The sequence below is a fragment of the Myxocyprinus asiaticus genome, chromosome 13 (genome assembly GCF_019703515.2).
Source record: "Myxocyprinus asiaticus isolate MX2 ecotype Aquarium Trade chromosome 13, UBuf_Myxa_2, whole genome shotgun sequence".
NCBI classification, from domain to species: Eukaryota; Metazoa; Chordata; class Actinopteri; order Cypriniformes; family Catostomidae; genus Myxocyprinus; species Myxocyprinus asiaticus.
Window position 1 is genome coordinate 4,908,411 of NC_059356.1, and position 27,204 is coordinate 4,935,614.

The 27,204-nt window shown below is 38.0% G+C and overlaps 1 protein-coding gene across 1 annotated transcript in view; it reads left to right on the top strand.

The window, feature by feature from the left end:
- Positions 1-1,189: 1,189 nt before the first annotated feature.
- LOC127450334 (gastrula zinc finger protein XlCGF57.1-like) overlaps positions 1,190-27,204 on the top strand; it is a 310,096-nt gene continuing 284,081 nt past the window's right edge. The window contains exon 1 of the mRNA XM_051714368.1: positions 1,190-1,445. Coding sequence (XP_051570328.1) covers positions 1,364-1,445 — 82 coding nt within the window. The 5' untranslated portion in view covers positions 1,190-1,363. The remainder of the gene's footprint in view (positions 1,446-27,204) is intronic.

Here is a 27,204-nt window from a genome sequence, read left to right on the forward strand (position 1 = left end):
TAACATTTAACACTGGGTTCTGTGGAGTTTATCTTCTGAGAGCTGTACAGCTAAAGTTTTTCTTACCGTGGAGTGCTGTACAATACTGTCAAGAAATCTTTTATTTTGTGACAATAAAAAAGATGTTGAAAATATTTATTATCAAAGAATGTGGATTTCAGTTTTGCATATAGTCTACATTAGAACTGCTAAAGAAAATATATTTGATTATTATATGTTTTAAACTAATGTATTAGATTATTTAAAATAAAGTTGTTTTAACATAGTAAATGTACACTCAAGAGCCAAAACATTATGACCACTCACAGGTGAAGTAAACAACGTTGATCATTTCCTAACAAGGGAACATGTCAAGGTCAAGGTAGATTAGATGGTAAGCGGACAATCAGTTCTCGTAGTCAATGTGTTGAATGCAGGAGAAATGGGCAGAACTAAAGGCATGAGTGACTTTGACAAGGGCCAAATTGTTATGGCCAGGCGACTGGGTCAGAGCATCTCTGAAATGGCAAGTCTTGTGGGGTGCTCCTGGTCAGCAGTGGTGAGTAACCACTAATGTTGGTGGGTGCCCTAACAACCAAATACTGGACGCTTGAGCATTTTGAGCGCTTCAATTAAGGATGGGAGTCCTCCCTTTTTTTGCTTCAATTACTAATTTGTTACCATGACGTTGTAATTTCAACAAAACCTAAAACCCTAAACCGACTGTAAAAATGACTATTTAAACAACTTTACAGCACAAATAATACATGAGTTTTAACAGAATAATTAATGTTTAATAATTATATTTCTGCTTTTAAACCTTCCAAAAACTGTCCCCATTCACTTCCATTGTAAGTGCCTCAGTAACCTAAATGTATTTATTTTTTTAAAGAAAAGGAGGAACGAGTCGAAATGAATTATTGTGTTAATCAACATTATGGCACAAATGCTGTTGATTGAGCTTAACTTAAGGAACCCAGAATATTCCTTTAAGACCATCATAAAAAGTCATTCGAATTAATAAATATAGTGGTAATGCTATAATATATATTAAGTGTAACTGGGGGTGTATTGGGATGACCGTATGTCCTGTGGTATTTGTTCTTGTTTACAAAAAATAAAAATGAAAACCATTTACAATGTCTACAGACGCTTTCACTAGATGGCGATAATGCGCTTATTAGTTTGTGAATCGCCATTAGAGAAGAAAAGGAAGATGACGATGATGATGAAGATTCTCCGCGCTGAAGGAGAGTAAATGTGTGACTTTCATCTGTTTTATTTCTTCAGTGATTTCACAAGTTTTATTTCTAGTGTTTATTTTCGGCGGGAGAATTGTAAAACTCCAGGAAACAAGTGAAATCTGTGTGACACTGTTGTAAAGATGTTTATTAAAGAGGAGAGTGAAGATATGGCTTATCCAGAAGCATGCAGAATTAAAACCGAACACACTGACGAACAAACAGGTTGGTGTTCATTCTTCATTCTTTACATTCAGACAGTTGAACAGATTTGATGACTGTATTTATTAAACCAGAGCAGCTGACAAATAACCTTGTTAAACAAACAAAGGACTGCAAAAACAGAACAATTATTGCCACATAGCATGCACATCCCATACAGTAGTTATGAGAACAGAATTCAAAACAGACCAAATTGATTTTTTCATAATGGAGGAATTTCACCCCCTTTTAATAGTTGAATGTGGCAAATAATGTTGGGGTTTATGGTGCTCTAATGGATTTGAACCATTCAGAAATGAAGACATCCGTGCTTGTGAATTGATTTATCTTCATCTTAGTGATATCAGTGCAAATATCATCAATATCTGATATTAATCTTCCATCTTGTTCAGTAACTGTAGGCAAATCAGTGTTTCCTGCACAGCTGTTATTATTATTATTATTATTATTATTATTATTATTATTATTATTATTATTATATTTTACTAGAGTTGTGAACTTTCAGTCTGTGTTGAATGTAATGAAATACAAAAGTTTGTACCACACAATCACAGCTAAACAACATGAACATGTGTTTGTATTGCATTGTATAGGGCTGAATAAATAAACTGAAATAAAATTGAAATTGGCATATATATTTATGCGATTATTAAATTGCAAAGGGCTGTGATTTAAATGAGTCTGCATGTGCTGCTCGCTTCAAAGTTTGTGTGTCTGTAGAAGTGTGCATTTCACAGTAGTGTTGTCACAATGCCACAATTTCAATACCACAGCAAAAATGGGCAATATGGCTTTGAACACACTCTTTTAGCTGAAATAAAAAGTTAAATATCAATGTAATTTCATAGGGCTCTGTGAAATCTGTTTTATCTGTTTAATTTTATAATTATTTAATGTTTTCCTTTGATTTTTTTCATAAAATTAATGAAAATAGAATTATTGAATAGAATAAGCAGTGCGGCTATTTGCAATGGCGTAGTGTGGATGTGTGTTGTTCGTGCGGACAGACTATTCCCCATATTGTGTTTGTTTCATTAAGCAATAACCGAAAACGCAACAAAAACATGTATGCATATTACTTAGGGGCAATCATTTTCGCTTATTACTTCATGAAAGAATATGGAGAATAGCTCATTGATACTGTACAGCACTGTGATTAAAATAAGCCCAAACACAACCTAACATGGTGCATACAGGTGCATCTCAATAAATTAGAATGTCGTGGAAAAGTTCATTTATTTCAGTAATTCAACTCAGATTGTGAAACTCGTATATTAAATAAATTCAATGCACACAGACTGAAGTAGTTTAAGTCTTTGGTTCTTTTAATTGTGATGATTTTGGCTCACATTTAACAAAAACCCACCAATTCACTATCTCAACAAATTAGAATATGGTGACATGCCAATCAGCTAATCAACTCAAAACACCTGCAAAGGTTTCCTGAGCCTTCAAAATGGTCTCTCAGTTTGGTTCACTAGGCTACACAATTATGGGGAAGACTGCTGATCTGACAGTTGTCCAGAAGACAATCATTGACACCCTTCACAAGGAGGGTAAGCCACAAACATTCATTACCAAAGAAGCTGGCTGTTCACAGAGTGCTGTATCCAAGCATGTTAACAGAAAGTTGAGTGGAAGGAAAAAGTGTGGAAGAAAAAGATGCACAACCAACCGAGAGAACCGCAGCCTTATGAGGATTGTCAAGCAAAATCGATTCAAGAATTTGGGTGAACTTCACAAGGAATGGACTGAGGCTGGGGTCAAGGCATCAAGAGCCACCACACACAGACGTGTCAAGGAATTTGGCTACAGTTGTCGTATTCCTCTTGTTAAGCCACTCCTGAACCACAGACAACAGCAGAGGCGTCTTTCCTGGGCTAAGGAGAAGAAGAACTGGACTGTTGCCCAGTGGTCCAAAGTCCTCTTTTCAGATGAGAGCAAGTTTTGTATTTCATTTGGAAACCAAGGTCCTAGAGTCTGGAGGAAGGGTGGAGAAGCTCATAGCCCAAGTTGCTTGAAGTCCAGTGTTAAGTTTCCACAGTCTGTGATGATTTGGGGTGCAATGTCATCTGCTGGTGTTGGTCCATTGTGTTTTTTGAAAACCAATGTCACTGCACCCATTTACCAAGAAATTTTGGAGCACTTCATGTTTCCTTCTGCTGAAAGATGCTGATTTCATTTTCCAGCAGGATTTGGCACCTGCCCACACTGCCAAAAGCACCAAAAGTTGGTTAAATGACCATGGTGTTGGTGTGCTTGACTGGCCAGCAAACTCACCAGACCTGAACCCCATAGAGAATCTGTGGGGTATTGTCAAGAGGAAAATGAGAAACAAGAGACCAAAAAATGCAGATGAGCTGAAGGCCACTGTCAAAGAAACCTGGGCTTCCATACCACCTCAGCAGTGCCACAAACTGATCACCTCCATGCCACGCCGAATTGAGGCAGTAATTAAAGCAAAAGGAGCCCCTACCAAGTATTGAGTACATATACAGTAAATGAACATACTTTCCGGAAGGCCAACAATTCACTAAAAATGTTTTTTTTATTGGTCTTATGATATATTCTAATTTTTTGAGATAGTGAATTGGTGGGTTTTTGTTAAATGTGAGCCAAAATCATCACAATTAAAAGAACCAAAGACTTAAACTACTTTAGTCTGTGTGCATTGAATTTATTTAATACACGAGTTTCACAATTTGAGTTGAATTACTGAAATAAATGAACTTTTCCACGACATTCTAATTTATTGAGATGCACCTGTAGATCTTGAAATAATCCTCAGAGTGACGTGAGATGGCTAAAAACACTAGTTTGTGAGTGAAATGAATGTGCTTGTTGTATTGTATGAGTTGAGACTTTTCTAACGTTATTATCTGTATGATGCTATCTATTCCCATTATGATTATTGTGATCACATTTCATAAGTTGTACAGTGGAACTGTCACAGATGATATTATTATTAATAATATTAAACAAATAATAACAATTGTCTAGTTAAATCGAGTTTTTATTTTGCTGTGATGGCTTTTCAGTTTCTTTGTTTTTAAGAGTAGCTTCGTGCCTCCAGATAAGCAGTTGGTTTAATTGCCCAGTGTGATTATTGTGCAAAATGATGCAATTTTAATAGTGTGAAAAATGCTGTTTTTGAAGTAAATGTTTCACGAAAATGGCCTAATGGTTTTGTTTCCATAAAAGGGCTCTAAATAAATCATAGCCTCTGCTGCAGTAGGACCGCAGTTGGCTTCTGCTTTCAATCATGTGATTTGACACAGTAGGCTCTGGTACGAATGCGGGAGTGAAGCACGTGATTGGCTGCTGTTGTAACCAATCACATGATCTGCTGTTGTAGGACTTCAGTAGTCAAGCAAGCATTAGGCATTTGTGTTCTTTTAGCCTTGATATATAAGCAGCTAAAGCCTAGCACACACTACACAACTCAAGCTTGTCTCCTTTAATATTAGGGCTGCAGAATATATTGAATTTATCAAAATATCGTAAATGTGCACTGGCAGCCAAAAGTTTGGAATAATGTACAGATTTTGCTGTTTCAGAAGGAAATTGGTACTTTAATTCACCAAAGTGGCATTCAACTGATCACAAAGTATAGTCAGGACATTACTGATGTAAAAAAACAGCACCATCACTACTTGAAAAAAGTCATTTTTGATCAAATCTAGACAGGCCCCATTTCCAGCAGCCATCACTCCAACACCTTATCCTTGAGTAATCATGCTAAATTGTTACTTTGGTTCTAGAAAATCACTTGCCATTATATCAAACACAGTTCAAAGCTATTTGGTTAATTAAATGAAGCTTAACATTGTCTTTGTGTTTGTTTTTGAGTTGCCACATTATGCAATAGACTGGCATGTCTTAAGGTCAATATTAGGTCAAAATGGCAAAAAAAGAAACAGCTTTCTCTAGAAACTCATCAGTCAATCATTGTTTTGAGGAATGAAGGCTATACAATGCTTAAAATTGCCAAAAAACTGAAGATTTCATACAAAGGTGTACACTACAGTCTTCAAAGACAAAGGACAACTGGCTCTAACAAGGACAGAAAGAGATGTGGAAGGCCAGATGTACAACTAAACAAGAGGATAAGTACATCAGAGTCTCTAGTTTGAGAAATAGACGCCTCACATGTCCTCAGCTGACAGCTTCATTGAATTCTACCCGCTCAACACCAGTTTCATGTACAACAGTAAAGAGAAGACTCAGGGGTGCAGGCCTTATGGGAAGAATTGCTAAGAAAAAGCCACTTTTGAAACAGAAAAACAAAAAGAAAAGGTTAGAGTGGGCAAAGAAACACAGACATTGGACAACAGATAATTGGAAAAGAGTGTTATGGATCTTAACCCCATTGAGCATTTGTGGGATCAGCTAGACTGTAAGGTGCGTGAGAAGTGCCCGACAAGACAGCCACATCTATGGCAAGTGCTACAGGAAGTGTGGAGTGAAATGTCACCTGAGTATCTGGACAAACTGACATCTAGAATGTCAAGGATCTGCAAAGCTGTCATTGCTGCACGTGGAGGATTTTTTGATGAGAACTCTTTGAAGTAGTTCAAGAAGTTCTGAATTTTTTTTTTCAAATTGTAATAGTAATTTTTATGTTATTAATGTTCTGACTATACACTGTGATCAGTTGAATGCCACTTTGGTGAATAAAAGTACCCATTTCTTTCCATAAGAGCAAAATCTGTACATTATTCCAAACTTTTGGCCGCCAGTGTACATATTGCGATATGCATATGGCAAGGGCTTGCGATAACGGAATGATTCTTGTATGTTAAAAAGTAACGTTCATGGCGAAGCAGATATCAGAGAATAGACTGGGTGTGCCTGCGTTAAATGGCCAGCTTTCGCTATCTGTCACATAACGCATTAAAGAGCATCAAAACAACATATTTTGAAAGCTGAGACTAAAATCGTGTTTCTCCAAAAGCTGCTTCTAACTCAAATGATGTAGCATGTCACATTTGTGGATATGTACTGTAGCTGTAACTGGTGCCATTCTGTGCTTTCACGTTGTGTGTATGCAGATAATGAGACCAGACACCGGCATACAAACTAAAATTTGGAATGTTTATGGCCGCTGTGGATCTGTGTGGATATATCAAACAATGAATTTCAATGAATGGATTGTCTTGTAAAATTATTCCTCAAGTCTCAAGTTCAGCGCAGAGTCCTGCAGACTGAGAACAGAAATGTTTAATCAATGTGAATGTCTACAGCAAGTGTTTCTTGACAACATTTTTCACAATAAAAGTCCCACATTGAACAAACTTATTATGAAATAAATCCAAACATGAAAATATTGTGTTAAAATAAAATATTTCATAACACAGACTATTTGAGGATATCCCACAATATGGTGAAATTAACTTTATATTCATATAATTTTTACAATAAAAATAGTTTAAATGTAAATTTTAAAATCTGCTACATAGCAAATGGGAAAACTGTATGTATTGTACGCAGTCTATTTGCAATTTGGAACAAAAGACAACTTTTTAATCACTGGGATAGACATTCCTTTTTTATTCCAGACAGGGGGTTCCCATGTTTGTGCACTTCGATAAAGTCGTCATAGGATTATCGTATCGCATAATGAATATTGCGTTATCCAAAAACGTATCGCATTTTACCTCCATATCATGCAGCCCTATTTAATATTTTGAGTTGGCAAATGGTCGTGCAACGACTGTACGCTACGTCTTTTTTGTGAGAGTGCTGATTCTGAGCACAATTTTCATGCCAGCGCAAGTGGGCATGGGTGGGATTGTTTGCGCTATCTGTAGGAGTATCTGTGCAAACTGTGGGTGTATTGTATGTTAGTGTATTGTTGCAAGTGGTGCAAAGTGCAATTTGTTATTTTCCAGAGAAATATATCCTTGCTATTGTCATTGGTAAGACATTTCAAAAGTAGGTCTGTTATCAGCGTAAAATCTAAACTCAGTTCCTGCATTTGCAGTTTGGAGATTCCACCAGCAGGTGGTAATAAAGTTCATGTCTAAACTATGAAAATATAGTAGAACATCAAATCATGTCCCTGACAGTCACTGTTGTAGCCGTTTTATGAAACAAAAATTTACGAGATTTGTGTTAAACTATCTATACGTCACAGTTTATTTTTCTAGTATTGTTATTATTATTGTTTGCAGTTGTATTTATGATTAACTTGTATTAATATTTTTCCATCTGGTGTCGTAGAGTTATTTTTTCAAGTCACTGTAAAAGATGCCGGTGGAAGAAGTTGGAGAGGATAAAATTTTGGGATTTAGGGAGGTGATTATATTAGATTTTTTTTTTTTTTTTTTTACCACTTCTTTATTTTAATTATATTGTCATTTTATTTGAAAGGCAGTTTGAATTTAGATATGTTTTTGGTTTAAGTTTTTCATGTTTCAAATAATGAATTAAATTTTTAAAGCAAAATCGACTAGTAGAAGTGATGTGCATTCAAAAATCCTTTGATCCACAGCCTAACCTGGAAGGTTAGTACGATCACTGTTAATACTAGCAATGATTTGTGTCACTTGATGAAGTAGAATTAAATTGCACTTGACCCAGCCTATTAGCGCTTTGCATGCGCGATTTCGCCAAACCCACTTGCGCCTAGACTTAACGCATGCTTGCACGAAAATACAAAACTTCATGGCCATGCCCACTGACTTTGCATTAATGACTTATGGCATAGTGCTGCGCTTAGTATGTCTCATATCAACATCCAGTGACAGATGAGAAGCACACATATCAAAGCTCAGTTAATACAGGTATTCCACTAAAATAATTGTTCTGCTCTAAATTCGGTTGTAAATGCCATGTTTGCTTACATGTAAGTCATGCAAGTATAATTTTTGGAGTTTTTTTTTTCTTGTTCTTTGTTGTGAATTATTATGATGCTGTAACACACTGAGGTAATGATTAATATAATACCAGGTGTATACAGGGCCTCATTCGGTGATGAATGGTTGTGTAGTTAATACACCCAGTCGTGTAGTGTGTGCACCAACATTGCCAGAAAAAAAAAAGACTGTGAGTTGTGTAGTGTGTGCAGCTTCCGGTTTGTTTTCTAATATCTAAACATCATTCTAACAGAATTTTTTTAAAGGCGATGGATGTATAGTTTAAAAAAATCTGCATGACATGACACATAAATGTTGGCGCATGACACATTGTTTTAGCTGTTTTCCTTGTCCGTGTTGGTTAGAATGTCAGGCTCTCTCGTTGTTTGAGAGATTTGATTTCCTCCATAGCGCTTTAAGGTAAAAAACTCAACTCAGTGGAATTCAAATGGGTCAAGCAAGTTTTGAAGTTTGTGTCGCGAATCACGATACAGAGAATCCGGGTTGAGTAGTGCAAGTGTCTGCGGAGACCAGTCTGGAAGCATGCTGGACATGTGCGCACTTTCATGCTTCATGTGAAAATCATGTGATACACAGCTGTGTGTGTCTAATGAGAAGCATGTTCAGAACGCGATATTAATGTAATTGAATTTGCTTCGGCAGCCGCCGAAAAATGGTCAGTACCTGAAAAACCCTGTTTCTCAAATTCTCTCGGTCTCGCATAAAGCCGCTCTGCCTTCCTCCTCCATTTCTCAGACAGAATGTGTTCCACGTACAAGTGAATAGAAAGTGCACATTTCTTGTATGCCATGGCAGTTTTGCTTAACCACGATTCAGACAATTATCCAAAATGTATACTGGCTGCCAAATTTCTACCGGTTTATCACGTCTACAGGTATATCGCCCAGCCCCACGAAACGCCAATGAATGGCCCATTCACATTAAAAGTGAGGCAGATGATCGCTATTAGAATCTCCACACCTTTACAATAGGTGGCGGTGGCACTGATCGGCAGTCTATTTGAATCCTGCACAGTAAGTAGCTGGGTTTCCATCCAACTATTTGTATGCCCATTTTGTAATTGCGCATAAGAAATCCTGTATAAAACACTTTATATGTAAATAAACTCAAAATTCACGTAATTTTATACGCTAGAGTTTCCTTTGTGTTAAAATGCACAATAAGGTGATTTAAACAGTTTTTTCCACAAACAATGACATTTTTTTGACCATTTGTAAAGGTGTTATGAGTGTGCAGTGTGTGGGCATTGTACCCATTTTAGCCCTCATTATATCAGATATTACACTTATTCTACTGTGTCTCCTGGCAGCATTTAATAAAATGAGGTACAATTGCTGTAGTTCTACAAAATAAAATTCTCCCCAAAGCAAGGAGATCGTTCAGCTTCTCCATCAAGACAAGCTGGGCTACCTCAAGGTAATGCACATGATGTAGTGGATGGAAATGCGCAACTATTTGTTTTTTCTTTAGTAGAATTTTTGGAAGTGCGCTTAAAAAAAGCTAAATATTTAGATGGAAACTCAGCTAGTGGTACAACGCACCTTTATAGCCCCTTAACCCTTCATCTATCAAGGATGGGAAGAAGAACTACTTGACAAGTTTGCAAAACAATGGAATCACAATATAAAAGACAAGCAAGCAAGTTCTCTAGTGAGCTGATCGAAAAAAGAAAACAGAGTCCTCTACAAGCTCTAGCAGTGATGACGAGTTAGTTGTTGATTTGCTCAGTAAGAAAACATTCAAGATACTTTCACAAACTTTTGGGGATGCAAGGCAGAGATGCATGTAATGTACATGTTAAAAGAACCCATATGAGAATAGATGTTTTTGTTTTGCAAATGTTCACTCCAGGTGTGAATGGCTCCATAGAATGCCATTGTTTCTATTCAAAATGTGAATCACAGTGAAGTTTCGCATTTGGTGTGAAAAGGCCTTAAAGGAGAGATATTAAAGTGTCATTAAAATGATAAAACCGTTTGCAAATCAAAGGTTTGGATGTTTTGTTCAAACTTTTAAAAATTGTAGTACAGCACTCAGAGATAGAGGACAACCAATAGTGTGTTTTACCTATAGCCGTAACTACTGTAAGAAGGTATGACGACTTGTCATAACTACTGTAAGAAAGTATGACATAACTACTTGATAGAATGTTAAAAAACGTTCTTGATCTTTCCTTACTATGACAGGCACAGAAAAAAAAATGTGTGCATAACATTGGTCTTTTAAATATGAACAGGCCCGAAATACACTGGTAGTGCTGGGTGATATAACATTTTCACGATATAATCACCATGATTTTGCTGACAATGTAAAATTGACCAATATCATGAATCTTGTGATGATTTTAATGCGCTATTATTTGGCCATTAAGTTTCATAAAGAGTGCATCAGTAGACTATTTTCACGATCCTTCAGAGCTGCACAGTTAATCACCATTAAATTGGTGAGTTGGTCATATGTGATTATTAAACTGCAAAAGTTTGCGATTTATAGACAGTTAAACATTTCTGTGTGCACTTCAGAACAAACTGGAGATGCATTGATCTGTGTGCTGTGCACGTGCAGGGCAGCGCTTTCAGAGCAGTTCACGTGCATTGTGAAATCCAAAAAATGCAAAGTTTGGAATTGTGTAATTCCAAACATTAGTAACCGCTATAAATTATACAAATCTACAAACGTGGCACAGTATAACGCCGGGTTAACACATCCTCCGTGAGCGGGATGTAAGCGAGGCGTGAGCGGTGCATTTTTGTTTCACCACCCATATTAACAGATGACGCCATTTGCACTGCAAGCATTAGTCGCGAGGTGACGCAGCAGTGAGCGGATGGTTTTTGCGTCGAGTCTATTTTTGCAGCGTGGCTCGCGATGAGCTTAGCGGCTCTGTGTGCAGTACAACATTAAAGTAATCGGTAGATTATTGAAAAGATTATTATAATAATAAACTAGACTTGTCCCACAGTAATAATTTAGTATTATGCAATATTCAACTGGGTTCCAAAAAATAAGTTTTTATTTTTTGCACACCATTCACAATTTTTTAGTAAAATATATGAAGGTAAATAATGATTTTTATTAAGCTACTATATTTATCGTTGTAAATGGAATACAAATATAAAAGTGTATATAATTAAATCTCATCCTATCTTGTGTTTATTTTGTGATTTATAAATAGATTTTTATTTAATGTCTTTAAAATATTGAAATTACTTGGCTGCAAAGGCTTTTTGGATGAAATGATGGTTCCTCTGATTAAAAAAAAAAAAAAAAACAGTTTTGATATTTCAGAGCAAAAACAAAATTGAGAATTTTTTTTAAATATAATTTAAGACATATCGCCCAGCCCTATACACCAGGGACTCTTATTTTGAAATTATGGAGACTTGGCTCTGTCAGTGCTCTATATCTAAGTTTTTACCAAATTAAACTTTTTTTATAGCCTAGCTATATATTCACCAGATGAAGGGTTTTGTGTATCTATATTTCACCAGATGAGGTTTAATGAGGAATAAGGCTTATTATTCACAAGCTATGAAGTTGGAGACACGATGTATGTGCTGACAGAGGACGTTTCCATATAGACACATTTTTCTTTGCATGCTCCTGCTTCAATTTAAAACATTTGATCAACTAATCAATACAACAAAATATGCATTCATGCGAGGATAAAAATACAAATGATTATTTTTAATAATGAAAGATTTTGACCGCAAATCCCCACGAGTTGTCAGTAATTGTTTTATTTCACCTATAGAGGCCACTGTTATACTGTAGAACCAAGCCGTTCTAACTGTCGAACCCTCCAGTGCCAGCCACAGAGGAACACGGAGGAATAAAAAGAAAAATACTGTCAGCAACTCTTTGTAAAACCAATATATCGGTCTACCTCTACTCAGTGCAGCATTGCCACAAAAAAGGCAGCTTTGAGACTTTAGTTCATAGATATTTATTCTTTTAACTACAAGTTAAACTCTATTGACACCATTGGTAGCATAATGTTGATTACCACAGAAAATACTTTTGACTCATCCCTCTTTTTATAAAGTAAAAAACGGCACATACAATGAAAGTAAACAGGTCAAATAAACAAAATATTAACTACACACTGTTTCAAAATTATAGCTACAATAAAGCATAATATGTGTTAAAATAACTTTGAGATAAAATCGCTTCTGATATTGTGCTAAAAGACAGCTGACATGGCCAGTCCGGTTATCGATTGCAGTCCATTCTTACCAGCGATTTTGATCTCATGGTGTTTAGTGTAAAAGTCCCCTGGTTTTGGATTGACTGACCAGGTAGCTGTGTCCTGGAGTAGGAATGGAGGTTCTTGGGACCATTGGTTTAGCTCTTAAGGGCACTCAGTCTTGCCTCGATTGAGGTCCTTGGTCGGATTATTCAACAAATTCACATAACGCCAGGACCACTTCTCAGGATTTCAGCAACCCTGTTCCCCATGAAGACTTTGAAGTGATAGAAAGGTGAATGCAAGCAAGTAAAACCGTGGTAAAGTCTGTCCACAACACTATAGTCTCTCTGCAAGGTAAGTTCTCTCTCCAGCAGTCTGGCTAGCTGGGTTGCCACGAGAGCTCCAAAGAGCTCCAAACATGGAATAGAGTGGGTGCATTTAGGGGCCACTTTGTACCATGCCAGAATGAAGGACAGGTAGACTTGGCCTTTCTTATCAACTGACCTCAGGTATGCCACAGCTCTATATGCTTGCTCCAGAGCATCTGAGAATATGTGGACCATCTTAGGTGGCAGCATTCTGTTTCACTTCTGGGGGCACATGTGCTTTTGGAACGCTGATATCTGGTAAGTACTGTAGTTCATTCTCCCAACTGTGCCATGACTGCAGGGGCTCAGGTGGTAAGTTTTGTTCTTCTGAACCACGCTGTTTGTCCCACAAGCACCGAATGATGATCTTCACCTGAGTAGTGTAAAGCAAGACCAGTCCTAGAGGATCGTATTGAGTGGCTAGGACTTTGTAGATATTTCTCAGGGCTAGAGCCTCATAAAAACAGGCCTGTGGTTGTGCGCCAGGGTATCAGTCTGCCAGTTCCAGGCCTAAGGTCGACTCATCTGGAGGCAAGTGGCTTATTACACTGGGGTCATTGCTGGCCCATTGGTGTAGCTTGGGACAGAATTTCTCTCACTTGGTCAACTAAGTGTCTGGCTGATTCTGGGGTGCACAGGCTTTGCAGCCAGTTGTCGACATAAAAACATCTCTCAACTGAGAATCTCTTAGAATGTCTGCATCTATTGGGCAGTGGCCGACAACATGATGCTGCAGGACATAGATGCTGCAGCACATACTGCAGGTAGTGCCGAAAGGTAAAACCTGCCATTCAAAGATTCTTGGGGCTCATCCATGTTCAGGTCACACCAAAGGAAATGCAGTAAAGGATGATCCTCAGGAAGAAGGCGGACATGATGAAAAATTGCCTCGATGTCACCACTAACTGCCACTGGATGCTCCCTGAGTCTAAGTAATTTACCATCAATGAGGCTCTGAGGGTAGGACCCAGCAACAGATATTGGTTCAGGCACTCTTAAATATTGGTGAGAGCAGTTGAATACCAGGCGGTTCTTGCCATTGTGATTGACAAGGTGGTGGAGAATATACAAACATTAATCGGAGCTGGTTGTCTCTCTAGTTAATTCCTGGATGGCTCCTGCTTGTATGAGCTTCTCCATCTCTGCTCTATAGGCTTCAGTTCTCTCTGAGTTTTAAACAGGTGTCTCTCAGTACCATGATGACTGGGCATAACTGACTCTCTTTAGGGGTGTGCAAATGAGGCATGTCCTTTTGCTGCAGTAATGGCTTGCCAACCTGAGGATTCTGTTCACTTCAGGATGGATTGTCTTAGTTTCAAGCAGCTTTAGCGCCTTCAGGTCTTGCCTGGATTGAGTTACTTCTTACTCATGTTTGTGAGAAACAGCATCTATCTGCCAGGGTTGTTGAATATTCATAAGGAGCTCATCTTGTGGCTGAAAGGTAGAAGTCAACATACACTGGAGGGGTTAAGGGTCACCCCATGAACTAGTGTTGGGTCCGAGTCCACCTTAGTTGAGTCTGAGTCAAGTAAGAGCCTTTAACCAATCGAATCAATTCTGAGTCCGAAGGGGGCCGAGCCGGACTTAAGACCGAGTCCACAACAGGCCATGTCGAGTCTGAGTCCAAGTGAATCTGTTAATGAATCGGAATCGGATGTTGTCTCTTGTTGAGCACTGTAATAACAATGGATTGCATTAATCTGTATGTTTAAATATATCCTCAATAAGAGCAAAATCTGTATACAAACACGCTCTGAGGCGCCATATTTGTTTATGTTTGAGGTAGTCACGTGGAACTATCAAGTAGACAGTAACCTGTTACGTCACCGTTCGGCTCTCAGGTCAGTGGAAAAGCTTAACCAGTTTACGATAGGCTCCAGATTGCCCTGGCCGTGAACTAGCGGAGCACAATTTTAGCATGAGAACCATCGCAATTTCGGTGGAAAAGGGCTATGTGTCTATATCTGCTGACTGGTTTGTGATTATACAAATTCAACATAGTATTAATTAGCACTCACTGTTACATCTCACGATTTGACTCCAAATGCTACATCCCAAACTCTGGAAAAGCCCAATTAATATTATTAGGGCCATTTCACACAGAACATAAGTGTCTAGTTCATTCACGGAAAACATGTGAAAAACCCCATGTTTTGTTCATAGAACATATTTTAAGCAGCTTATCAGTACATTGAAAATACAGTAAATCAATAATAAATAGGTGCTGTTTTATTTAATCTGTTTAGAGGTACTGTCTGTTTTAGCAATAATGTTTTATGAATCTGCACAGTTAATTCATGAAGCTATTTTGGACCTCCCAGATGGGGCTTCAAGTTCAAGCTGACAACACTGCATGGACCACAAGAGACTACAGAATAGTGTTGTCACGGTACCAAAATTTCAGTAGTCAGTACCGATACAAGTGAAATTTCATGGTTCTCGATACCAATTTTGATACCACAGCAAAAATTTGCTAATATTATATTGTGCTATTCAACACACAAGTTTAGTTATTTTTTATTATTTAATTATTTTAATAGGGGGGCCTGGGTAGCTCAGCGAGTAAAGACGCTGACTACCACCCCTGGAGTCACCAGTTCGAATCCAGGGCATGCTGAGTGACTCCAGCCAGGTCTCCTAAGCAACCAAATTGGCCCGGTTGCTAGGGAGGGTATAATGTGGTTTACTCTCGGTGGGGCGCATGATGAGTTGGTCGTGGATGCCGCGGAGAATAGCGTGAAGCCTCCACGCGCACTATGTCTCCGCGGTAACGCGCTCAACAAGCCACGTGATAAGATACATGGATTGATGGTCTCGGACGTGGAGGCAACTGAGATTCGTCCTCTGCCACCCGGATTGAGGCGAGTCACTACGCCACCATGAGGACTTAGAGCGCATTGGGAATTGGGCGTTCCAAATTGGGGAGAAAAACGGGAGTAAAAAACAATTATTTTAATAATTATAGTTTAATAATTATTATTTTCCAGAACATTTTTTAAAGATTCATTTAATTTCATCATCAAAATGGTGTCTAATCAATAAATTCTTAAAATATTTAACAAGTGAAAATAGAACTTTTATATTTGCATTATCATTGCATTTTTTTGCCAAACTTTTATTCACCAGCTGTCTTGCTTGTGATATTTTGATTAATTAGGGCCCAAACACTGAAAGTGCGGAGCCCTATTGTTCTTCTAAGGATTATTATTATTAGGGCCCAAGCACTGAAAGTGCGGAGGCCCTATTGTTCTTCTAAGAATTATTATTATTTTTATTTGTATTATTATTATTATTATTATTATTATTATTATTTTCAAGGTTTGCAGTACTTTTGGGGTACATAACATGCATGAAAACTCTTGAAAGTTTGCACACATGTTAACCTGAATTGCTTCAAACATTTTTAGAATAATGTCAAGACAGTGCAGATTTAAAATTCTGAAGGGATTTGTTATATCTTAAATAGTGTTGCCATGGCAACGTATTAAATGTCATTATTCCTTTTTATGTATATTCACATGTTTTTGAGGAACTTGGCATGCTTGAATTTTCATGAAATTTTGCACACACATCAGAGTTGTCGCCATTAGTCCTGGGAAAAAGATAACACATGGGCGTGGCTGGGAAGCTCTGTAGCACCACGTTTTGACAAAAGTTGTGTGGGTCAGTTTCTTCTATGATCACCAAACTTCTCATCAAGCCGGCCCTGAACTTTTGAATACTCCTCCTAGGGGAATCAAGTGACTGTCACCAAATTTAGGCAATATTATGCCAAGAGATTGAAGATGATAAATTGCAAACAGAGTTTTGATATATCGAACAGTTTTGCCATGGTGATGCAATAAATTAAGGGTAAAAATGTGAAACAGGAAATTCCTTATCTTCTGTGTGAATTGTATGATTTTGATGAAAATTCAGCTGTATGTTTGGTAATGGGGGCTGATCACATTTATATGGCGATTATGGGTCACGGCCATAGCACCACCAACTGACAGCATGAAGTGCGACACAGTGTGACTTTGAAAAAGTCCTCTTATATTTACCCTCTCAAATGCATGTGGCCACCATTCTTTGTTTTCCTAGAGCCACCAGGTGGTGATGGCGCCGTAGTGCTTGGGCCCGTCATCCCTGCTTGCAGCTATATATATATATATATATATATATATACATAAAAAAAATAATTTTTTTTTTTTTTTTTTTTTAACAAGGTTTTCTGTACTTTTGTGATAACATGCGTGAAAACTCTTGAAAGTTGAGTCTTGAGTCGCTGGCCATTAGCGCGTAGCAAAGTTACGGGGGGGGGGGATCTGCGGCACCACCTAGAACATGGGCATGTTCGGGGGGCTATGTAGCACATCCCTTTTGAGCTACAGTCACCAAACTTTGTACACATATAGATCTCATGAAGCCAGACAACTTTAGCGCTGACAGTCATAAGCTCTGCCCAAAAGGAAGTTGGCCATTATGGATTGTTTGAAAAATGCATGCTCAGGAATTTGATATACTCCTCCCAGGTATTTTATGTTACAGGTACCAAATGTGGGCGACATCATGCTAAATTGTGAAGGGATATCGAATGGTGTTGCCATGGCGAAGCGATAAAATAACGTCAAAAAAATGGAATAAGGAAATGTCTCATATATTCTGCATGCATGGCGTGATTTTACATAAAAATTGAGCCAAATGTTTGTCCTTGCAGGCTGATCACATTGATGTGGCTATTGTGGGTCACGGCCATAGCGCCACCAACTGGCGGAAGGAAGTGTCACTTTTAATAGACTTTGAAATATCCCTATTATGTTAACCTGAATTGCTTCAAAAGATTTTAGAATAATAAGACAATAATAAGACAGTGCAGATTTAAAATTCTGAAGGGATTCTTGATATCTTAAATACTGTTGCCATGGCAATGCATTAAATGTCCTCATTCCTTTTTATGCATATTCACATGTTTTGAGGTATTTGGTAAGCTTGGTTTTTAAAGTTTATTGTTAATAAACATGTCTTAATTTTTATATAAATAAAATATAATAAAAATATCAACTGAAATGTAAAAATAATAGAAAACTGTCATAATGTGTATATGTAATGAGTGGCAATTACAAGAAATGTTCAATAGAGGGCATCCAAGCTCCATGAATGATTCCCAAAATAACAGAAGATATTTGGTGTCCTGTTTAGAAGGGATCCCTGTTTCGTACCGTATGTATATGAAGTATGTGCAACTACGTTCTTCAGTTAATTATATTTCTCATTTCATGTGTTAAACGTCTCCAGTTCTTGAGATGGAGTTTGATCTGTGTATGTTTGCCAATCCGGCGCTGGAATGTGTTATTTTGAATTTATGATAAATGTTTGTTTTGGCCGTTATCAATGTCATTTAGTGTCAGCAGTGTTTTCTGCAGCTCGTGCTCTTTTCCAGGAAATAGAAAAGCGAAATATGTCCCCCATTGTGATCGCCTTCTCGGCCGTATTGTTTGTGTGTGTGTAGAGCGTGTGTTTTGTCTTTATCTCTCTCTCTTAATCACACTCAGGTGTGGGGTAACCAGGTGATCTGATTGTTAATGTGCAGCGCCGGCACGCAGTGCATTTTCTTATATAAATCGAGTGTTTCATGGCTCTGTTGTGCCATGGGGGTTCGTGAGCTGTGCCATCTTGGTCACCGATTCTCTTGCACAAATTAATTTTTTAAAATCTACGCAGTGTTGATATGACAACAAGTAAACAAATGAAGTTTCGTCTTACCAGCATGTGACAACTAACCCCGCGTTTTAATTTGAGCTCTTTTCAGGTCGAATCCCAAAAATGCAAACAAATGTGTCCCCACTCATATATACATCAACTGAGGTGCGGATGCAATCTTTGTTACTTAAAACATATAGTTTTATATGGATTGATTAGAACCTTTAACCTCTTATGCAACGTGCCGTTCACATGCTTGAATGCATTTGTTTTTGCACTAATATTACACGCAGCGCAACAAAAAAAGCAAAATATGTGTGTCTTGACTCGAGACGTTTCACAGTTTAAGTTTTTTATCTTGACATGGCATCTAAAAACACAAACTAGCTGTCAAAGACATCTATCTAGCGCATGTTTACATTGAAATCGTATATAAAACAGCGCAGACAGACACAAATGCGCTCAATGTGAATGGCCCCTCAGTGTAAGACTAGAACTCTGTAGAAAAGTTTGATCACACTTGCCTATTATTTATTCTTTGTTACTGCACATTTTCACTTCAAGTAAATTGGTGAGTGCTTTTTGCATTGTTATAGCAACATCAGGAGTTTTCTAAGTGTAAATTAGTCTGCTTCAGCATTCAGTGTTGGATCAAGTTTTGAAAAGTAATCGTGTACCCTGAGGAAACAATTTATTGCAAACAAAATTGAAATCGCAAATATTATTAGAGAGCTTTTTCTTGGTATTAGACCTCCTTGGTTCTGGCTTTCGTGCGTGGACATGTTTTTAAAATGTCAATTGGTATTATTAGTTGACTGCCACGTAATATATGATTGGCATACGGCATCTTATTCATTGTGAAACTGTGTTTTCTTAATGGCATGAATCGCACTGAAGGCCTAGACAAGTTTTATTGCATTCTCTGAGGGGAAAATTGTAATACAAAAATAATTAAGGGTGTTTCAATACCCACAGCTTTCACTTAAATGTATGTTATTTTTGTGTGCATTTAGTTTTTTTTTTTTTTTTTTGGTTGCTAACTGCATATTCAGTTATTATGCACTAAAATATTTACATGTAATTGCATTTAAAATGTAATTAACACAATTATAGTTTTCACAGCAAAACAACCCCAAAAAATGCAGAAAATTGCATTGCAAAATTTGAGAAAAGCAGCAGTAAATTCAGCCATTTCCTAACTATACCGTAATTTGATGACCAAACTTTAGTTGTGACAATGTAACTGATTACGTTGTGACAACCGGAAAAGTTAAATTTCTGTATTCATTGTCACAACGTATCTTTGGAGCGGTGCCAGTCCGTCATGACGACGTTGTGGCAAGGTCATGGTTCAATAGTGTCACGGAGGGGACAAAGGGATGACGGTTCAATGGTTTTATTAACAAAGTTCTCAATGTCAAGATAAGGCGCACCTGGTGCCGGCTGCAGAAGGCTGAAATCCAGCGAAGTGGGCTAGTGAAGGGTGTGTTCGTATGATAAGTGTTCTTTGTGGAAGTCAGGAACAATCCGAAGAGAATCCGTTGAAGTTTGTGTGTTGCGAAGCAAAGCCCAGATGATATAGTCAGAGACAGAGGAATCCTCCTCCACATGAACTGCGCACAGAACTGGCGAGGGTGACGGCAAGCAGAAAGGTAACCGCACCTCTACAGAGGGGCAACCAACAGACACACGAGCATGCTCTAACTACACGAGAGAGCACAGTTAACATGACAGTTAACCATAAACAGGCAAATAACGAGGTGACACACAAGGAATAAGTAGGGAGTGCAATCAGAGTGTAGCAGATGGTAACAGGCGTGTTAATCGTTGCTGTGATCAGCACCTTCCCGAGATCTCCACCTGTGAGACACGAGAGAGAGAGAGAGAAAAACAAACAACAGTATGAGCCGGCACAAATGCCGGAACCGTGACAAATAGTTGTTTGTTGGTACCAGTTGGTAATTTATGCTTAATTATTCTATGGGTGAATATATAGCATTCTAAACTAATTTATGTCCTCATTTGCCCTACATTAATTTAGAGGCTATTTAAACAGTTGTGCGTATGAATAACGTATGCAGTCTCAAAGTTAATATACTTCATTTATTTTGGCAATGCACAGAGAAAAAAAATGCAACAACAGATTTGCAATGAAATTACAAACCTAAATGACTTCTGTGCTCATTAAAAACTACTTAGACAACCTTAATACCTAATGGCATGAATTACATTTGTTAATTTAATTTAAAGCCTATTTATGGATAAATAAAAATGGTAAATAATTTAATTTCAATATAATATTTATATCTACATATTTTTTTCAATAAATAAATTATAGCAAAAATGTCAAATTAATCAGTTAGCAAAAAATTTCAAATTACAATTAAAAATTGATATAGATAGATAGATGATAGATAGATTCTCTGAATGGTGATTCATGAGACTGTTTTTCACCACATTTAGACAACATTATGCCAAGACATCGAAGATGCTAAATTGCGAACAGATTTTTAAATATTGTATGGTGTTGCCATGGCGATTCACTAAATTAATGGCAAAAATAGGCAAAGAGAAAGTGTCTCTCATCTTCTGCGTTCTCTTACATTTACCCAGTTTGTTTAAATTGTTTAGACACTGCTGATGGAAAATTTTGAAGGGATGCTTGATAGCTTTAATAGTGTGGACATGGCAATGGATTAAATTACATGAAGTTGTAATCAAACTGGAATGGTGGCATATATCTAATACACTTTGTATGTTTAGGGTCCAAGTTTACATTAATGTTGAGTTGTTGCTGTGTCCATCATGCTTTGTTTTCCGAAAGCCACCGAGTGGAAATGGACCCATGGTGCTTGGTCCCGTCATAGCTGCTTGCAGCTATATTTATTATTATTATTATTATCTTTTATTATGACGTGTGTTTTGCTGGATGCTTCACTTTTCTGGATAAACAATTCATGTCACACAGTGATCACTGAAGAATTTGAAGTCACTTCTGAAATCTCATCTGTTTACACTGGCCTTTGAGTCTGACAAATTAAATATAGGACACAGTTTTGGAGTGTTTGTATTTTAGATTACTGGTGTTTGTGTATATGGTAATTTTGAAATGTTATGTTTTCAATTTTATTACTGTGAAGCACTTTGGTCAACTCTTGTTTTAAATGCTTTATAAATAAAGTTTGAGTTGAGATTAAAGCACAAATGCTGTGATTTAATTATATAAATATATATTTTACATGTGCTGTGTGGTTCACAATGAATAAGTGATCTGCTCTATCATTAATACAACGTGAATGATTCTCAATGTCTGTGGAGTTTCTAGTTGATGAGCGGTCGGATTTAAAGTATGCAGCTCTTCCACAGGAAGATTGCAGCCTTTAGCGGTTTAATAAATCACACTAGGACATGTCACAATTTTAATTTGATTTAATTGTCGACTTCAGTGTACAAGGAGCAACAGAGCACACTTTCAAAATAAGCCTGTGAGCATTTTGAAGCAGTCGTGTGTCAGACATACTGCACGCTGGTACCGGATAGAGTCGGTGCTCGGTACTACCGGTACTGCAGAAACACTGGTATTGTTACATCTTTTTTTATTTTATTATCGACTTGGTATTGAAGTACCGGTACTTTTGAAAACACTACTACAGAAATACAACAATCAGCTACAACATTACAACCACCTGCCTAATATTGTGTAGGTCCCCCTCTTGCCGACAAAGAGGTCCCATCAAGGGATGGATTCCACAAGACCTCTGAAGGTTTCCTGTGGTATCTGGCACCAAGATGTTAGTAGCAGATCCTTTAAGTCCTGTAAGTTGCAAGGTGGGGCCTCCATGGATCGGACTTGTTGGTCCAACACGTCCCATAAATGCTCAGTTGGTTGAGATCTGGGGAATTTGTCATGTTCCTCAAACCATTCCTGAACAATTTTTGCAGTGTGGCAGGGCGCATTATCCTGTTGAAAGAAGCCACTGCCATCAGGGAATACCGTTGCCATGAAGGGGTGTACGTGGTCTACAACAATCTTTAGGTAGGTGGTACGTGTCAAAGGAACATCCACATGAATTTCAGGACCCAAGGTTTCCCAGCAGAACATTGCCCAGAGCATCACACTGCCTCTGCTGGCCTTCCTATTTCCCATTGTGCATCCTGCTGCCATCTCTTCCCCAGGTAAACGACACACATGCACCCGGCCATCCACATAATCTAAAAGAAAATGTGATTCATCAGACCAGGGGATGGATTCACAAAAATGTTCTTAAGAAAAAAATTAAGAAAGTTCTTAGGATAAATTCTAAGAAGTTCATAAGAATGTGCCTAAGTGCAATTTTTGACAAATTCTTAAGTAGTTCTAAAATATTTTCTTATGAACGTCTTAATTTTTGTTCTTAAGAATAAAAAGACAGGCTTTGGCATTGTCTGATCAGCCTGCTAATGGAGTTGCCTTGTCTAATAGTCTACAACAAATTCAGTACTTCAACACTGGTAAATTGTAACGATAAATGTATCTATTAACCTTTTTATTTTTTAAGTAGCAATCACCTCGCGATATCTTTTTTTTGCATGAGATTTGTTAGTTTAACTACTGTCATAGGAGAATTTACTTGCTGCTAACCATTTGATAACTTTAATTTGAAGAGAAACAAAAATTTCAGTAGGATATTCTTGTTGAGGAAATTACTGTAAGGAAAAAGTTCTCCTTAGGAAGCTTGATAATATCACATTGGAAAGTACGATGCAGGTAAATGGGAAAAGGTGGCAGAGGCTGTCTCTGCTGTGCCCAACTCCGATAGGAATGTGGATGGGGGGTGAAAAAAAAGTCTCAGCTTTCTAATTTTATAATTATGTTTCTATGAACTCTAAAAATCACTGAGAGAGATCGCTATATGTAGTGCATCCTTTTGAATTAGCATGATTGGTCACTACATTAAGAAGCTTCAAAACAACATTTATTGTTTGAATTTGGTGATAACATTTACATGGTTTACAAGCTGAAAATAAAAATATAATTAAACACAAAACAGTCAAACTTTTTTTGGTCTAAAATAACATTTCTACGTAAACAGCCTACTGCGACTTCAGACTCAACATGAAAAACCCAGTAAATTCATTAAATATCTTACTGTTTAGGATATAAGACAACTGTGAGGTTATCCTAACTTTAAGAAGTTATTTACGACGTTATTTAAGAACCATTTTTTGAAGAATTTGAATGCTGCTTAAGTTTTTTCTTAAGAACAATCTTAAGAAAAAAGATAAGAACTTAAGTTTATTTGGGAATACAAAATATTCGTAACTTTTTTCTTAAGTTACAAATTAGAAGAAAATGGTAGTTAAGAAGAAATTTCTTCTTAAGATTGTTTTGTGAAATCGGCCCCAGGCCACCACCTTCCATTGCTCCATGGTACAGTTCTGATGCTCACGTGCCCATTGTAGCCATTTTCGGTCGTGGACAGGGGTCAGCATGGGCACTCTGATCGGTCTGTGGCTACACAGCCCCATATGCAGCAAGCTGCGATGCACTGTGTGTTCTGACACCTTTCTTTTATGGCCAGCATTACGTTTGTTTTAGTAATTTGTGCTACAGTAGCTCTTCTGTGGGATCAGACCAGACGGGCTAGCCTTCACTCCCCATGCACATCAATGAGCCTTGGGTGCCCATGACCCTGTCGCCAGTTCACCGGTTGTCCTTCTTTGTACCGCTTTTCGTAGGTACTAACCACTGCATACTGGGAACACCCCACAAGACCTGTCGTTTTGGAGATGCTCTGGCCCAGTTGTCTAGCCATCACAATTTGGACCTTATCAAAGTCACTCAGATCCTTACACTTACCCAGATTCCTGCTTCCAACACATGAAATTCAAGAACTGACTACCTATTCACATGCTGGATAATATAGCCCACCCCTTGACAGATGCCATTGTAAGGATGTAATCAATGTTATTCACTTCACCTGTCAGTGGATTTAATGTTGTGGCTGAGCAGTGTAATGGCCTACATGTGTGTATACATTACACCTAAAATATTCTGTATTTTTATTTTGTGATATCTTGTTTTTAGGAAATGGTGAGAGATGTTTGGGTGACTTGGCTCAATAAGTTCTTGATTTTAACCACAATGAAACTGCGATGTGAGCACCGGCTTGGCTCCACAAATGTTTCAAGTAAAAAGGACAGGAGTAGCCACATGTGATTTTACCAGTTGTCAGGTCAAATGCGAAACTGCCTTGTTATGCTGGCAACATACCTGTCTTTATGTTTTCATCATGCTAGCCACCTTGAGGCTGAGCATCTTTCAAAGGCAGGATGGAAAATCCCCTTAAATGCTTAAACTTCCTCTGCAGCTGGTCCAGAGGGTAGGACTGACAAGCTAAGCTGAGACGGTCAGCAGTGAAGATGCATTCAGTCTCGTAACTAATCTGAGGCTTGTTGGATAGTGAAACTCTGAGGGATATGGAGGATCCCTGAAGAACTTCTAATGTCTACTCAAACAGTGCACAATTGGAGCTTCTTGGGCATGCCCTGTATGCCAAGAGCTTTGTCAGCAGTTGGGAGCAGGATCATCCTCTCCCTTTAGCTGGTCAGTGGTGAGTTTAGCCACAGCATTTCATTGACTCAAGTAATGCTCAGAACTGTCCAGAATGGATCTGGGGCTTCTTCAACTCCTGGAAGAACTATATTTCTCTTACTCCGTTCAGACCTAGAGGTCTGCTGATCATGAACTCTTCTTAAAGCAGTTTCACCATCAAAGCTATGGCTCCATGCCTCATAGCACAGCCAGAGAGATTATTTAAGTCAGGCATAGTTCCAGGGTGATGGAACATATTGGCAGAACTCGGCTCACTGGTCAGAAGGAAGCTTACTCTGAAGCCATGCGAAATGAGACCCACGTTACAATTCGATGTCACCTTTGGGTCCTATAGTTTTTAATAAACCTACCATCAACTGTATCTGAAGTGCAAACTTCTGGAATGCAACTGTATTGCCACATTTTACATTAGGAGCCTCCAGGACACTTGCTATTTTCCTTCAAAATAGCTGGTGGGGTTGGCCGAACTTCTCATTAAGGGCCGCCATTGTATCGGAAAAGGGAGTCAGAGAGTTCATATAGGCATTTGCAATCAGCCTAGCCTCATCCATTTTCGAATGGTCCACAAATATCTGATACTTAAAGAGCTACTAATAATTTAAAGTAGTTAAGCTACAGTCAAGCTACCCTTTTTTTAAAAAGTAGTTAGCTACACTACAAGTTTCTATTAAAAAGTAGCTAGCTTCATTGAAGCTAATTGAGGCAGTATTTTTTACAATGTTACTATCAAACCAATAATAAAAAATAACAATTTACACTAATAACATTTATTAATTCATAAATATATAAATTTAATACATTTAATACATTTAATGAAAAGTAAAATTTTTTCTGATAAACAATTTTTATTGATTCACATAAATGTACCTCATAGAACAAAACATATATACATAGAATCAAACTTAACCCCAACTATTACTCCTCCCCCTCCCAATCCCACCCTAACCCCAGCAACATAACAGTGGTCTTAAATGACATAGACACACATGCGCACGCACACACACACACACACACACACACACACACACACACAAAAACATAAAAATAAATTTAAAAAAAACACAACAACAATAATCACACATCGACAAATGACAGATACCTGCCCCATTTCTCCACGAACACTGTATACCTCCCCGTTCCTCTGAAAGTAACTTCCTCAAAGACCACCACCCTTCCCATCTCCGAGCACCACTCCTGAAAGGAGGGTGCTCCAGCCAACCTCCAGCCCCTCAAAATGATCTGCCTGGCAATCATGACACTGGTTAAGACCCAGTTCTTTATGTGTCTACTTACAATGTCAATGACCGCCCCATCACCCAAGATACAGAGTCTGGGGCAGAATAATACCTGAATACCTAACACCTCGCATACCAGACTCTGCACCTTTAACCAAAACTTTTGAATTTCCACACACCCCCAAAAGACATGGGTTAAATCTCCATACTCTGATTGGCATCTCCAGCAGGTGGGTGTGTCTTTAAGACCAAGCCTATACAATTTAGAGGGGGTCCAATAGAACCGATGTAAAATCTTGAATTGTATAAGGCACACCCTTGCATCTCTAGATGCACTTTTTATGTTTTTTAAAATCCTAGCCCATTCTCCCTCCTACAATTCAATCTCTTGAGTGGTTGAGACTCCGTCCCCCAGACTCTGAATTAATAAGGAGTAATACACTGATGCCTCATGACCTTTTCCAAAAGCAGAAATCACCTCTCCCAGAGTATCTGCTGCTCTAAGGGGATTGTATGCTATTCCCAGAAATAGTACAGAGCAAGTGTCATAGCTGAAGATACCTAAAAAACTGAGATCTGGGGATCCCAAAATATTGAACCAAATTTTCAAAGGATCTCATCACACCACTCTCATAAAGATCACCGAGTGTATTAACCCCCCTCACAATCCACTCAGACCAACAAAAAGGGGACTTATTAATGCATAGTTTGGGGTTTAGCCATAGGCTCAAGGTAACATTTAGATAAATATCTGAATTAAACACTCTGGACACTTTTGTCCATACTGAGTGCAAATGTGAAATAACAGGGTGTGA